Source organism: Strigops habroptila, chromosome 15 (genome assembly GCF_004027225.2).
Source record: "Strigops habroptila isolate Jane chromosome 15, bStrHab1.2.pri, whole genome shotgun sequence".
Classification (NCBI taxonomy): domain Eukaryota; kingdom Metazoa; phylum Chordata; class Aves; order Psittaciformes; family Psittacidae; genus Strigops; species Strigops habroptila.
In genome coordinates this window covers 874293-888992 of record NC_044291.2, presented here as the reverse complement: position 1 = coordinate 888992, position 14700 = coordinate 874293, and the positions used below count along the sequence as shown (strand labels likewise).

The 14700-nt window shown below is 48.0% G+C and overlaps 1 protein-coding gene across 2 annotated transcripts in view; it reads right to left on the bottom strand.

The window, feature by feature from the left end:
- COL5A1 (collagen type V alpha 1 chain) overlaps positions 1-14700 on the bottom strand; it is a 136647-nt gene that overhangs the window by 22294 nt on the left and 99653 nt on the right. For both annotated transcript variants that reach the window (XM_030507193.1, XM_030507194.1), the window contains exons 32-42: positions 13445-13498; positions 9186-9230; positions 8828-8881; positions 7901-7945; positions 7086-7139; positions 6466-6519; positions 3049-3102; positions 1461-1568; positions 1174-1263; positions 1029-1082; positions 290-397 (exon numbers count right to left, since the gene is read on the bottom strand). In XM_030507193.1, coding sequence (XP_030363053.1) covers positions 290-397; positions 1029-1082; positions 1174-1263; positions 1461-1568; positions 3049-3102; positions 6466-6519; positions 7086-7139; positions 7901-7945; positions 8828-8881; positions 9186-9230; positions 13445-13498 — 720 coding nt within the window. The remainder of the gene's footprint in view (positions 1-289; positions 398-1028; positions 1083-1173; positions 1264-1460; positions 1569-3048; positions 3103-6465; positions 6520-7085; positions 7140-7900; positions 7946-8827; positions 8882-9185; positions 9231-13444; positions 13499-14700) is intronic.

Genomic DNA, 14700 nt, shown 5'->3' with positions numbered 1-14700 from the left:
TTTGTCACTAGGAAGTCACAACGGTTGTTACTTCACCTCATCCCTTCTCATTGCCTGAAGACATTCCAGTCCCTGCGATTACATCCAGTTTTGATAGCACAGATGTCACAAGCAGGGCAGTTGAGCAGCTGACATCCAGTGTGTTTGATGCACGCAAGATGAGAAAATTCCCTTCTAATTGAATTCCTTCTTCTTTTATACACCAACCCCAAGGACTCTCCATGCTCAGCTTCCTACTGTACACATTTCTGCTTGACCGGCAGCTGTTCATCTTTATACTGGTACTTACTGGAGCTCCTTTTTCACCTGCCGGTCCTGGAGGTCCCTGGGGACCAGGTCGCCCTGGTAAGCCAATCGGGCCAGCTGATCCTGCAGGACCACGCTCACCAGGAGAACCCTGTTCAGAGAAGGAAGGGAAGAAGCATTAACCGGACTATCGAGCTTCATCTATATACAGACAGAAAGAAATCCAGCAGTAGGATGCTACAAACACATCATCAGGAAGCGAGCATGTTTGATGGGGTGACCGCCATGTGTTGATGTGGTACCACAGCCTAAGGGATCTTGCAGATCTGTTATTAAATAAAATCCCTGCAAGGGCTGGGTTCTCCCCTGGATGGTGCCGGGAGCTCAGTTCCTGGGAGCTCATTATCACCTTGGAACAAGAGCACGAGCAACTTCATGGCCAGTGCAGTAGGGAGGGTTGGATGATGAATATTTTCTTGCAGGAGGGTTGCACTGAGCATGAGTCTCAACTGGGGACAACTTTCAGAGGTGTCTTAGAAGCAAAATTCTCCATGTCCTGAATCACCACAGTTCCCTCAGCTTGTCACGTATGTTCATAGCTGATGCCACAGCATGACTGAGCTATTACACGCGTGTCTTGTAAAATAAAGCAATATCCAGCAAGTTGTTGGTTAGTGCAAGGGAAATAACGGCTAAAGCTCTGAGCTGTGACTAACCCTCTGTTTTGGCTTGCCAAGCTTGTAAATGTGTTAGGTGGTGCCTGTAAGGGCAAGGATACTCACTGCTGGACCTGGGGGGCCTGGGGGACCTTCATTGCCTTTCAGCCCTGGAGCACCCTGGAGGGAGTAAAACAAAGTCACTTTGGGTGGTGGGTGCTGCACCCATGAGCACCCTTCCCACTGGAAGGACCAAGCAGCCTCTACTCACAATGGGGCCAGGGAGACCTCTCTCCCCAGGGAAGCCTCGCAAGCCGGGGGGACCATCCTTCCCTGGGAGGCCAGCGGGACCAGGGTCCCCCTGCAATGACAGTGATAAACAGCTGAGAACCTGCAGGCTCCAGAGAGACCCAGTTCCTCTCTCTGGGCTCAGGTTGTGACGAGACACTGTGAAGCAGCATCATAATTTCTTTTCTGAATCATCCCTTCCCATCTCTGGGAGAGGGGCAGGCATCCAGCTTGCAAGGAGGGTGAATTCCATAGGCTGCTCGTCCCTACCTTGGTCCCTTCTTTTCCAGTGAGGCCAGGAAGACCTTGTTCACCTGGGGGACCTGGAGGACCTGGATGTCCCCGCTCACCCATTGGTCCGGTCTCACCAGTTGGACCCTGAAGAAACAGATTGGGGGAGAAGATGGTTGGTTTCAGCAGCACAACTCATGAAGACAGACACGTGGGCTATCAGTTTAGTTCCTTAGATTGCAGTGTGATGGAAGATGCTCCTTCCCTCAGCTGCCCCCTGCAGTGCCACCAGGAATCCCTGGAGAGATGCCTCCTTTGGCATCTAAAAGGACCTTGTTTTAGAATGAGCAACAATTGCACCAGACAGACTAGCAGCACTGGGAACCTTTGGAATTAAGCATTCACATAAACGAGACTATTACTACAACTGTTATGCTTAGGTTTTGGGGTTTTATAAATGAGAACTTCCCAAGCTATCCACAATCGTGCTGATTCCTCCTTATATGGGGCATAAATAATGGATTAGGCTTGTACTACACAGCAATTACCGACTGCCTCTGTGCTACACGCGGGCACTAATGGTGACAAGTGTAACATAAGTCCCAGTGCCTGAGGTCCTCAAGTGACCTGTTTTGGAGGAGAACAAAAGCCACATATACAGCTCTGTAACGTCCCCACACATTGGTATCCGCTGGGACAGGGGTTGTAATTCCTGTCACGCTGCAGGGTGCCACTTAGTGTAAGCAGAGTGATAACATTGCAATCGCTCAGCAACCACAGATCACACTAACTGCGTGCAGCAGAGCCAAATAAAATTGCCATAGAACCTAATTTGCACTTGAGAAGACAGACAGAGTCGTCAGGGAGTTGCCCCTAATCAGGGAATTTACAAATCAGGGACTTAACACTATCATTAAAGAGGACAAATTAATTACTTTCCCATTAAAGATCAACTTCCTCACTAGCTCGGGAAAGACCCAGCCCGAAGCCAGTCCTATGCAGCCCTAGGACTCTGCCTACAGAACTCATACAAGAGCCCTGCATGCCTGTGCTTAAGGGGTACAAATTCTGGTTACTGATTCCAGATTGCACAGAGTCCTTTGTGACTAAAGGAAAACCAGCCCCACTCTGACAGAATCTGGCAGCACTTTGTATTAGAGGGATGCATTTCTTCATAGCGACATGTAAGAGCACTCTTGCATCATGCTTACACTGCCCAGCAGCTGTCCAGCCCTTGGAGATCTTGTTTAACTCTCTGGCTGCTCAAGGTCTTTCAGGCTGGTTGCATGTAGCTGGTCTCTCTCTCACCCTACGCCAGTGTTACACCAGGGAAGCTCTGTTAAGTTCACAGGAGCCATCTTATTTACAGGTGTGTTTGTCTAAATACCATCCTAACACCTCAACAAGGTGGGCTGGGACCCGCTGGGGTATTTCACACCCTGGCCAGGAATTCCAAAGCCATCCTGTTGTTTGCTTTGATGTGACTTTGCCTTCCCTATGAAGAGGGGTCTCCGTGCTGTATTACCTGTGGTCCTGGCAGCTCCAGCTGAACCATCAGAGCTGCAAGAATCTGTTGTGCTGAACTGATGAAGGTAAGCTGGTGCAAGCACGAGCCTTTGTTTCTTACCTGGGGGCCTACGACACCAGGGGGTCCTGGAGGGCCGGTCTTGCCTTGGAAACCCTGTTAGAGAAAGGTAAAAGAGAAAGAGATGACACCTCTGCCAAGGGGTGCTCCAGCAAGGTCACAGGCTGCCACTCAACTGCTCCTCCTCTGGTGAAACACTGATGGGGAATGGATGGACACCAAAGACAAAGGAAGTGAGAAATCAAACAGAAGCTAGAAAATTTGTCTTTCTACATTTATACAAGGGTGAAAAAGGGGAAGAAAAAGGGATTTTCAAAGCTCAGCTCTGCTATTTTCATGGAGCTACTGTAGTTTGGCTGAATGGCTGGCCTGGCCATATACATCTACACTATGTGCATAAACCCTGCACAGAAAATGGCTATGAAAAAGCCAGTGTGAGTTTCTTCATGCTGAGCAATTCTTAGAAGCCATTTCCCTTCTGCTGCTTCCTGTTCTGGCGCTCCTTTAGGCTGAGCTCCCAGGAGCTCGAAGGCTGGGTGACCACCTTCCAGCACCAACCTCCAGCCCTGCTGAAGCCCAAGGCCCACCAGCCTGGGGCTGGGTGAAGCTTCATTCCCTTCTTCATCTCTGGAAAGAAATCCCCAATATGTTTCTGTCCAAACGCTGATGAGTAGCAAAGTCTCCACTACTTACAGTGACATTTTGAAGAGTGACAATAACCAGCTCTCACCACGGCAGTTGTTTAGCTCTCCTAAGCCACTCTTTAAAAAGCACATTAATTATCATTCCTACTATAGCATGCTGACAAGCTTGAGAAATGGCATTTAGGGCACACAGGCTATTTTCTCATTGCCACAAAAGAAGATCAGATAAATCCCAAGCCAACAGTAATATATCACGCTAAGAAACCTTCTCAGTGCTATTCTAGCTGTCTGCAGATCACAGAAAGTATTCTGTCATTGATGGGGAAATGGCAAAACGTCTTTGTGAAATGAAGGTACAATTTAGACTCTTATCATAGAAAAATACTGTGCGGGACTTCCCTTAGGAATCTGAAGAAAGGGGTTTCCTTTTATCCTGTTCGAGCCTTGGACACAGGATCTTTAAAATCTGCCATGGGGGTTTTGTAGAGCCAATCTTTATAATCTAATATGGCCAAATATTTCAGCATCCTTCAGCGTGCCCATTTGATACCAACGGAAAACTAAAATAAAGGGAAGTATTTGACACCCAGATTTCAAGTCTAGGTTTTCCTGCACGAAGGCGCAGAGTGCCCTGACAAGGCACTGATGTGCGAATGGTATTTGATTCAGCTTTGTGCACTGTGAAAGGAAAGGGGGACAAAAAAGGGACTTTGCTGCTTGGGTCTGCACATGTCTGTGTGTGCCCAGGAAGATACAGGGACAGTGATCTGTGAATCACAGCAGAGATGAACAGAGGTTTTGTTTTCTGGAAGGATTTGCCTGTGATGGACAAGCAATGACTGAAGGAAGCTACTAGGGAGCACTTTCAGACCCCAGATAATTGAATTCTCCATCCTCCATCCATATTCATGCAGCCTTGGGGTCTGATACTTTATTCCCCAAAGCTGATCACAGCAGATGTAAGGGAAGTTTTTACTGCTTCTTCCAGTTAGAATGTAGGTGTCCTGGATCTTATGGATAACTCAGGGAAGGAAGACTAAATGCCACAGTCAGGCTCTGGCAGGTGAAAACCCTTCGCCTTTAAGTTAATCCTGACCTGATGACTGTGTGTTCAAAAATAGCACAACCACTGCCTTATAGTCAGTCCTTATGGAGTGTAACTAAATCTAGGGTGATGCGCTGAGCAGGATTTGCATTGCCTTGCCTAGCAAATGCCAGGCGAGTTAATTAAATTGTTATGTGATAAGTTGAGGGGAAAAAATGCATCATATGCAAAGCCTTTTGATGCTCATTTGCTCGGAAAAGCCGTGGAGGAAAAGGCAAAGTTGAGTAGAGGAAACTGGGGGGGCTTCTCCTGTAAAATAAACACAGAACAAAGAGTCTATGTGCTACCATGCAGCATGCAGTGCTGGGGAGAGAGACATCCCCAAACAGAGAGTGAGCTGGATTGTAAACAGTCGAGGAACAAAAGCAAACAACCCCACAAATACCAAACAGAAAGCTGCTCATTGCTGCATGCAGAGGAGACAGGGCAGAAGGGTCATTTTTGCTCAGGGTATCTTTCAAGCCAAAAAAGGTGCAGAAGACAGACCACCAGATGCATGATAGCCAGGGTATCATACCTTCCACATGCCTCATCGTTCTCCCTTGGTGAGAAACAATGATTACATTTGTGCAATAAAACCTTTTAAAATGGACAAAGCAGGATGGGTAGGACCATGAGGTGCAGGAGCAGCCGGGGGCCACTCCAGGGCTACAGCAAGGGGTTATTGCTGGGGGGCCTTAAGCAAAACTCTGTGAGGCTTTGGCTAACAGGCAGCATCTGCAGGGATGCTCTTACTCGGGTGCTGAGGCAGCGGCTGCTACATGAGCTGCAGGACCCACTGTGGACTGAAAAACTAGAGCAAACCCCTTGCACCTCTCAGCCAGGAGTTGTCTTTGTCTCACAACAAGCATGGCCAAAACTGGGCTGTAAATCCTCTGCAATGCAACAGTTCTTGGTGTTGGCCACACGGTACATCGAGAGGTGAAAAGTGTTTATTTCTCTTCATTGAAGGTTCCAGAGAAAAGAAAAACTGCCCCTGACCTAACACAGCTGGGTGCGGAAAGCTTGTGAAGGATGGAGCCTGTCTCACATTAAGAAGTCTCGACTATCACAGCCCTAGAGTTATGTCTCTGGAATAGAGATGTAAAACCTCCACATCTCCAAAGGACAGAGTGGCAAATAATGCACAGACGTCACCTGCAGCACTGCCAAAAGCAGAGGCACAGCCTCCCCCTCGGGAGGGCAAAGGGACAAGCGTTTCAGTGAGCCCTTGGGATACTGAGCCTGGCCGTGGGGCTGCTTAACCAGCCTCAGCTTCTCCTCAGCATGAAAGCAAGAGCCACGAAGTGCTGGCTTGTGCTGGTGCTGACCCTGACTCAACCCCGGCCAACATCTGCCACCTTGTGAGGAGTTGTCTCTTGCACTTGTCACGGCAGAAACCCAACTGCCCCTGATGCTGGTCACCAGCATCACTATATCTCTGCTCATGTTTTCTCTATGCATGATGCTTGTGTTGACCTCCACGGTTTACTGAAGGGACCAGAGAGGAGTTGGTGCACAACCTCCAGATAAACCATCATTAGACTGAGCTGTCCTGCTCGGAAGAAAGTTGCTTCCCATAGACCATCCCATGCAGCTGGAGAGACACAGACCATCAGGGAAACCAAACATGTGGCCACATCTCCCCAGCTGCACAGAAGGGTTTAGAGAAACCAACCAGCAAGACGAGACTCAGGACTAATGATCTGCCCAAGGGTTTTGGCTACTTACAGTTTCTCCTCTCTGTCCGGGGTGACCAGGCAATCCATCCTTCCCAGGAGGACCCTGCAGCAGAAAACCGGGGTGAGAAGGAACATCACTAATTGCTCAGTAGTCAAACTGCTTAAGGACTGAATCAAACCTGCTCGCCTTCTTGCATTAGTTCCCGTCCATTTTATAGTGAAACAGGGCTACTAGAACCCAAAAAGATACAGCTCTTTCCCACACATCTCCCAAAAGAAAGCTTTATCTTGCAGGCCCAGAGCAGGAGTGAGATGTTCACCACAGGGAAGGAAATCACTCCAAAAAGGGTTCTGAGGTCCCCACCAGTGTGTAATATTGCAGAATCAGAAGTGTTACTCTGTTTTCCTGTCCTCCAGAACACAGGCAAAATGCAGAACAGAGCAACCATGAAGGATCCCAGCGATATTGAGTCATTAGGAAATGAACATTTATAATCAGCCGCAATTTACTCGGCTATTTAAAATCTTCAAGCGTGGGGTTATTATCCTGATGTCTCAGTAATGCCTTTTATTGGGTACGTCATGAAGCTGAGCTGGCACAGCCGATCACAGCTGGATGGGAAAGACTTGATGTATTTCTTTGCATGCTCTAGAAAGAGGGTTACTTACAGGGGGGCCTTTTGGTCCAGGAAATCCAGTCGGTCCTTGAGGCCCTGGTGGTCCCTGGACGCAAAACAAGCCAGAAAACATGGTGAGGGAATCTATAATGCTTTAGTATGAAATATTAGCTCTGTGTGAACAGCACATGAGCACAAAGATAGAGGAAATCAGCTACTTCTACCCCAAATGAATGCCCCAAGGTGCGAGATGCAGCTGCATGGGGCCATCCCTGGTAAAGAATGCATGGAGAGATGTGAACCACCAGGCATGTTTGACTGAGTGGCCTGTCCAGCTGCAAAAAGCACTGCAAACATGAAAAGGGCTTTCAACCACTTCATGCCTTTCCCTCCCAGTGCTATGGAAAATAGATCTTCTTCCATCCCAGCTCAAGTGAGAGCACTTGGATTATTTTCCACCTAGTGCACTGTAATCTGGAGAAAGCAGCATGAGGTCCTCAAGGACCATCTCCTCCAGCAGCCCAGGGCTCTGGCTGCCTGCACAAAACTCATGGGTGACTTTTCTTTTTCCCAATGGAGCGATACTTACACAGGACATCCAAGGTCCTTCTCGAGCCTTCCTTGGAGAGCTCAGAAAGACCTAAGGGCTGTAGGTGACTTGTGAGACCTCTCTCCACAGAAGCACATTTTGCCTGATGTTTCTAACCAGATTATCCCTATTTGCTGACCGAGGTGTGCTAAGCTAAGCTGCACCCTGGCTCCAGTGAGCTGCCAACCTCTCTCTGCTTAAAAGGACACTTGGTAGGATGCTCCCTGCAAACCCCGCTGAGCACTAAGTCCTGTTATATCGCCACCAGTTTGACTTACCCTTTCTCCAGGAGGACCAGGGGGGCCATCACCACCAGAGTTGCCCTATTATGAATAAACAAAACAACACACCATTAAAAATACATAGATCCCCTTTGCAGCTGCTGTGCACAAAGACTTCAAATGGCACCAAGCCCACGGTGACAACTCACGATCCCGCCAGCCCCTCTCTAGTAATAATTCTGCCTCAGGATTAGTATCCAGTGACAAATGAGCTGCTGCTCATTCCCTTCTCGTTGCTTAATCAAAATAGAGGAAAGATAACATCAGCTAGCTCAGGGCATTCCCACCATCTCCGGGCTCCCCTTTCAGAGATAAATGCTGCTGCAAAGACAAGGGGTTTATCAAAAATTCATGCTGACACAAAGCCCAGATATTGATTTCTAAAGCCAGCAGCATGGTGGTGACACCACCTCACCACAAAGCTCTGCTTCCATCACGCCCGCTGACTGATGGTCAGGTAAGTGGTGTCTGCAACAGGGTCTGGAGCTGAGCACGCCTCCAGACTGGCTGGAAGGAAAATACCTGTTCTGTCTCTTTGCTCATAGCACAGCCTAAGGCCTCTACAGTGGTTCGAACACTACTTAAACAGCAACACCAGGGCTGAGGAGAAGTGTCAGTGGGTTGCAGGGTTGGCAGGTCTCTAGCATGGGGGTTCTCTCCCTTCCTTCTGGTCGCAATGGCCCTCCATTGATGTATGTGCTTGATGTCCTGCTGAAAAGCGGTCAATGCGTTTCTAGGACCTACCTGTGCTACTCTTATAGTTGGGTTACAAGCTATTTGGATGAGTGATGAAGCTGAGGAGGGCTCAGCTTTCAAAGTACAACGGAGAAAGGAGAGAAGGGACATAGAGAACAATAAGCTTGACAGTCTCTTATACTAACACTTTTTAGGACGCAATTCCACCAGACTTCTCCAAAATCTTACCTTTGGGCCAGGTTTCCCAGTGCTTCCCCTAGGGCCTCTTTCCCCACGTGGACCCTTAAAAAGACACAGAAGGCAACATTTGAGCCCTTCTTGGTACCCACAACACTACACCGTGATCACCCAAGCACCAGTGAGTCATCCCACCAGCAGCAAGGGGCTGACAGGAGCCTTCATCACTGCCTCTGGAGGTCTGAGGACTTTCACTGGTGAGACCCAGCCCCAAATCTCTGCAACCCCTCTGCTTAGCTTTAGCTGCTGTAGAACATATCCCACCCAGTGAGGACACAAATCAGATCCCACTGTCCCCTGGCCTTAACAAGCTTTCAAATCACACATGAATGAAGAAATGAGTTGTTACCGTTGGACCGCGTTGCCCCCTTGGACCTGGTTTGCCAGGTGTCCCCTGTGATAAAAAAGAACTGGAGTTAGTGGCCAGCATTGCAGGCTGAGCTTGCTGCAGATGAACCCACAGGAAAAGCATCCCAAGTCCTTTAAAACACCTCAAAGATGTTCAAAGATGACCATGCAGTCTCTTAAAAAGCCAGCAAAAAAGCTCTTCAACTCTGCCACCCCAAAACCTATCATCCCTTTTCCTACTGACCTCTGCTCATCCCTTCACCCAGCTCCTGCCATGGGGAAGGGCTGGTCTTCACCCCAACCAGGAGCAGGGCAGGATGCACACACAGATGCACACATGTGTCGCTAGATCTGTGCTGTTTAATATTTAAGGAATAGCAGGAGCTGAGCAGGATTCCTGCTCTGAGTGGTTACTTTATGCCGCAGCAGCCAATTAAGCTGCCCCACATATTTACAAACATTTCTTCATCTCTGTGAACTTTGTGCTAAGCAAGTAATTGAAGACATTGTTTTGCAGCAGCAGCAGAGCAGGAGGCTCATGAGACGTGACAGACACGCTCAGCGTCCTGTAATGGGGGACTCTGATGAAGTCTGACAGAAGAAAGACAGAGGTGGCTGGGTCCTCAGTCTGGCAGCACATTAAGCTCCATTACCCTGAGCCTAAAAGAAAATTAATGGCCTAGAGCTTGCTCCCTGAAAACACTATTTTGGCTCATGTCAAGTTACCAAGAAAATTCCAGCAGGTTTAAATTCCTTCCTTTGGACCTGCAGTCCTCTATTGCTATGTCACCTGCTAAAGGAGGAAAAAGCCTTGCTTTCTATGCAAGGAACACAGGATGTTTAAAATATCACTTGCCACTTTCCGCCCTGAATCCATCATCTCGTAATCTCGCCTGCTATTTGTGCTCATTAACCAAGTGAACATGAAACAGGAGCTGGGAAACTTTACAATCAACTTTCTTCAAGCTACTAAAATTAGTCCTGCTGAATCCTCCTTGTTCTGTGGCTCCACTTAATAAACCTGCTGGCATCCCTTCTTTAATGAATTACAGCAATCCTTTTCAACTCCTCCAGTTGGATTTCCTTTCGCTCCAGAGGCTAAGCTCGGAGCAGGTGGAGAGGAGTGTGTGCCACCTTCCCGCAGGTACCACAAACCCTCCCCTTCTCTTTCTTCAATTCTATTTTTAAGCAAAATCTTCCCCTGCTTATTGCTGTCATTAATCATGCACACAGCACCGGGTGCTGCTGCAAAGAATTTATACAGCACTGTAAATGTACACAGACCTATATTTTTCAAGCCGGGATACCGAGGGAAAGGCATCTAAATTCACATTATTTCTCAGGCACCCAAATAAATGGTTGTATTTCGGTCCCTCCACGCCCCCCAGGCTCTGTCAGACCAGGCGAGCAGGAGATCTATTACCCCGTGCTAATGGCAGGGGCCTATTAGCTCTAAAAATAAGACCACTTATTCACGTCTAACTATTGATTTTATGATTGGGGTTTGCAAACATCCGAGCAGCTTCCCCGAGCCTGGCTGCAGGCAGCTGGGGAGGACGGGCACGGCACCGAGCTGCCACCCACCTCAACTATCCTCATATCCAACAGGTCACACTTCTCCAAACCCACCAAACACCTTTTTTCCTCCCCATTTTTAACGTCACCAGCCCTTTTGTGCAGCTGAACAGCCAGAAGATGTGGTCTCAGGACCAGGGAGCTTTAGTGCTGCGGGTTCTGCCAGCACCAGCATTCAGGTGCCCACACTGTGTGGGCAGGATCTGCTGGTTGGGCTCTTCTACCTTTGATTTTCACCTTTCTTTTTATTACTTAAGGCCTTGAGAAAACCACTTTTGTTGCTGAAACAATGAGCTGGAAAGCTTATTTCCATTCCTACATGACGATTGCAAGGGAAACATGGGATTCAGATTATTTTGGGCACAACTGCACCGAATCACACAATAGTAATACAGTAAAAAAGATGAACAAATGGGTTTTGATTGCTTTAGCTGCAAATTGGGTTACTCCACAGTCACTGGAGAAGCAAATCTTAGAATCTCTTTCTTGCCTGTATGTGGACATACTCAAAAACATCAGAAAATTTAGTGGGCTCAGGAGAAACAGTGGAGATTTCTACAAGGGAGAAACCATTCTTTGATTTATCAAGTCTAAATCAATGAGGCTTGAATTAAGTTGATGGTCTCCATTTGGTCTGACGCCGTGGGATCCCAGCTCAGTCTATTGTTCTGTATATAATTGCTTTTCACTTCTTTTATATCGGATAGTTCAGAGAAAGGAAAATAAAAGGAGGATACCAAATGGGTTCATGAACATCACTATTTCTGTTATTCATAAAAGATCTTCAAGCTGGGCTCCTTTTCCTAAACAATACATTTGCCTGTGAAAATTTTCTCTCTCTCCCCCCTTTCACATACAAATACACTGCTAAAACAAGCAAAAGCTGCTGGATTGGGTGTGAAACAGCAGAAATGGCCCAATTACACTTTGGAGAGAAAAAAATAATTCAAATTACCATAAACCAAACCAATACCTTTCTGTTTGACAGAGGTGGCAGACCATGCTCACCCTGAGGGGCTGGGGTGCCTGTCCCTGTCCCTGCTGCCCACACACAAAACGTCTCATTGCTTCCCAAATTCCCATCTCCTTCTTTTCCACTGGAGATTTTGGGCTGCCAGTGCCAGCCCCACGGTGCTCCGGAGCCCAGTCAGGGACAGGGTCCACCAGGCACCTCTTGGCTTCTGAGCTGGGATAACAGCAGCTTCTGAACTTGAAATACAAAGAAACCTTTCCAATACCTAGACTGAAGAAGTGTGAGGCCTGCCAGGAGTGTAGCCAAGAGTCCTCACTGCTCCTCCTAAGAGCACAGAGCTCATTTAGAATAAGAGTAAGCAAACTGCTGATGTTTTGTCTTTTCTTATCATCACTTGGTCCTGACTTTGGGCCCCTTCCCAGCACTCCTGCTCTACCCTCAGTCCCTTATCCTGCTGGACATTACCAAAATTCGAACAGCCCAACCCCTGAGGTTTTCTCCAATCTCGTAAACCACCAGTCTGGTACCTGCTCCACTCCCTGAGAGGTTTCCCATCCCAGTGACCTGCTTCTCCATCCTACCAGAATCAAAGTAGCAGCTGGATCAAGAGGGATGCGGTTGCTCAGGGCTGCGGAGCAGCACGTCTCCGCCCCACTGCGGTGTTGAGGCAGTTTTACACCATCCGAAAATCCAGCCCAAGGATTTTATTGCTGTACAGTTGATAAAGCGGGTGGTAATTACAGAGCTACAGTGAATTCAAGGCTGTTGTGGCAGCTGCTTTATTCACAGCTCCCTCCTCCCAGCTGGAGTGGAGGGAGGGATGGGGATGCTGCATTTTAGTTCAGAATGAAATGAAATTACTCAGGGGGAAGAAAAAGGGGGGTGGATATAAACCAAATTTCAGTGGCATGATATTAATGCAGTGCAAAGTGATTTACACTTTCTGGGCTCCTATCAAACATGTCTGTTAGAAGTCATTCGTATTTAAATGAGAATAAAAAGGAAACTAATTCCACTCGCTCTTCTCACCCCCTCTTTTGTGAGCAGAGCTGGTGCAGGAGATGACTTCATGTTTGCGCTCTGAATCCCTCATTCTTGTCAATGCTTTTGTCTTCCATAAAATAAAACCATCACCAGTGCATTTAGACAATCCCTACTGGGGAGAAAAGTCTATGGAGGGGGAGTGAGAGGTAGAGACAAGTCTGAAGGATGGAGCCCCCACATTTTAAGGGTGTCTATGAATTTAAAAGAGCTCTCATTAAAAGAAGGAACTTGTGAGACTGTTTCCAGTTACGTATTTTGAATCTCAAGTTGGGCTAAAGATGGTTCCTGCTGCTGCTGAACAGATTCACCGACCTCCAATAATTACTATTAATTAAAAAGCTCTTTGTGCTCCAAACAAAGTCTGATGGCACGGGAAGGATCCAGGTTTGGAGTGTCTTAAAATACCTTGAGGGAAAATTTCCAGTGTTAAATTGGGAAGCTGCTGTCTGCAGCACTGTGTGTTACTAGCATCCTCCTCTTCCACAGCCAGCATCAGGAGCCTCTTGCTGCTCCGAGGATCACCCTCTTTGGGCAACCCCTTTGTGCAAGAGCAACCAGGGCACTAGCCCAGCAGCCACGCTCAGTGGAACATTCCCTGCATCCTGCCCAAGGACCTTTCTTTGGAGAGGAAAAGAAGCAGCCAAGCAGCTTGACAAAGCGGCACTTACCCGTGTGCCCTTCTCTCCGTTGGCTCCTGGAAATCCTGGGAAGCCGATGGAGCCCTTGGGAAAAGAGCAAAGAGAGAGTGAGTGGCTCAGGACACTGCCAGGGGCAACTCTGTCCATGCACACCAGGCACCCGCTGGCCTGGAATAACCCCCAGCGAGTGCCCGCTGCCATCCACAGCTCCCCGTGCTTCTTGTATTAAACCCTCCTTTAATGAAAACAAACCCAAAGACAGACCCGAGATGACCTCAGAAACTGCATCTCATCCAAAAATAACAGCAGCAAAAGTCCATGCCTCATTCAGAGTCCCTGCAAAGGCCCAAGCCCTGGTTGTGCCGGGCGCCTGGGGAACAGGCAGCTCTTGTCTAGGAGCTCCAAAGTCACTACATCACACATAAAAATTTAACTCCTGGCTTGTTCCTTTCTGACGTGAGTGCCTGGAGAGCTGCTGCTGCTGCTCTTAAAATAGGAATTAGGCAAAGAAATGGAAAAAAACCCACCCCAGAGAGAAAACGCGAATTAAAAAATAACCCATCAACACCACAACCAGGAAACAACCTCTTGCAGATAATGATGTCTCCAGCGTTAAACAAGCCTGTTTGAGTTGGGGTTTTTCCCCGAGCAGTGCACATGAATAATTAAATGTGATTCCTAAAATAAAGAAGTTGACAAAAACATGAGCTCCCAAATCCTCCAGGGCGTGTGAAACCAGGGCTGCAGCCTCAGGCTCTGTAGTGGGATTCACAGTTCTCATTTAAAAGGAACATTTGAAGCTGGCCCAGCTGAGGGTGGGCGTGCAATAAGGGTAGGTGCAGATCTGCGAGTGGCAGGTTTATTTTCATTTCAGGGAGACCCTGATTCATTAGCTGTTCTCCTTGATTAATTAGTTAACACTAGCTCAGATCTTTGAAGATGCTAAACAGAATGCAAGGAGAAGAACTGTTACACGTATTACTAGCATGGCAGCTCACATGGAGCCTGTTTATATCCCTCCCCAAAGCAGTCCTGCACCCCCTCACATGCTGCAGCCCTGTCCCACCACATCTCTTCCCACCACTTTGCACAAGTGATGCGAAAGCAGTCACTGACTTCATAGAATCCCAGAGTGGTTTGGGTTGAAGGGACATTAAAGCTCATCCAGTTCCAACCCCCTGCCACAGGCGGGGACACCTTCCACTAGAGCAGGTTGCTCCAAGCCCCTGTGTCCAACCTGGCCTTGAACACTGCCAGGGACGGGGCAGCCACAGCTTCTCTGGGCA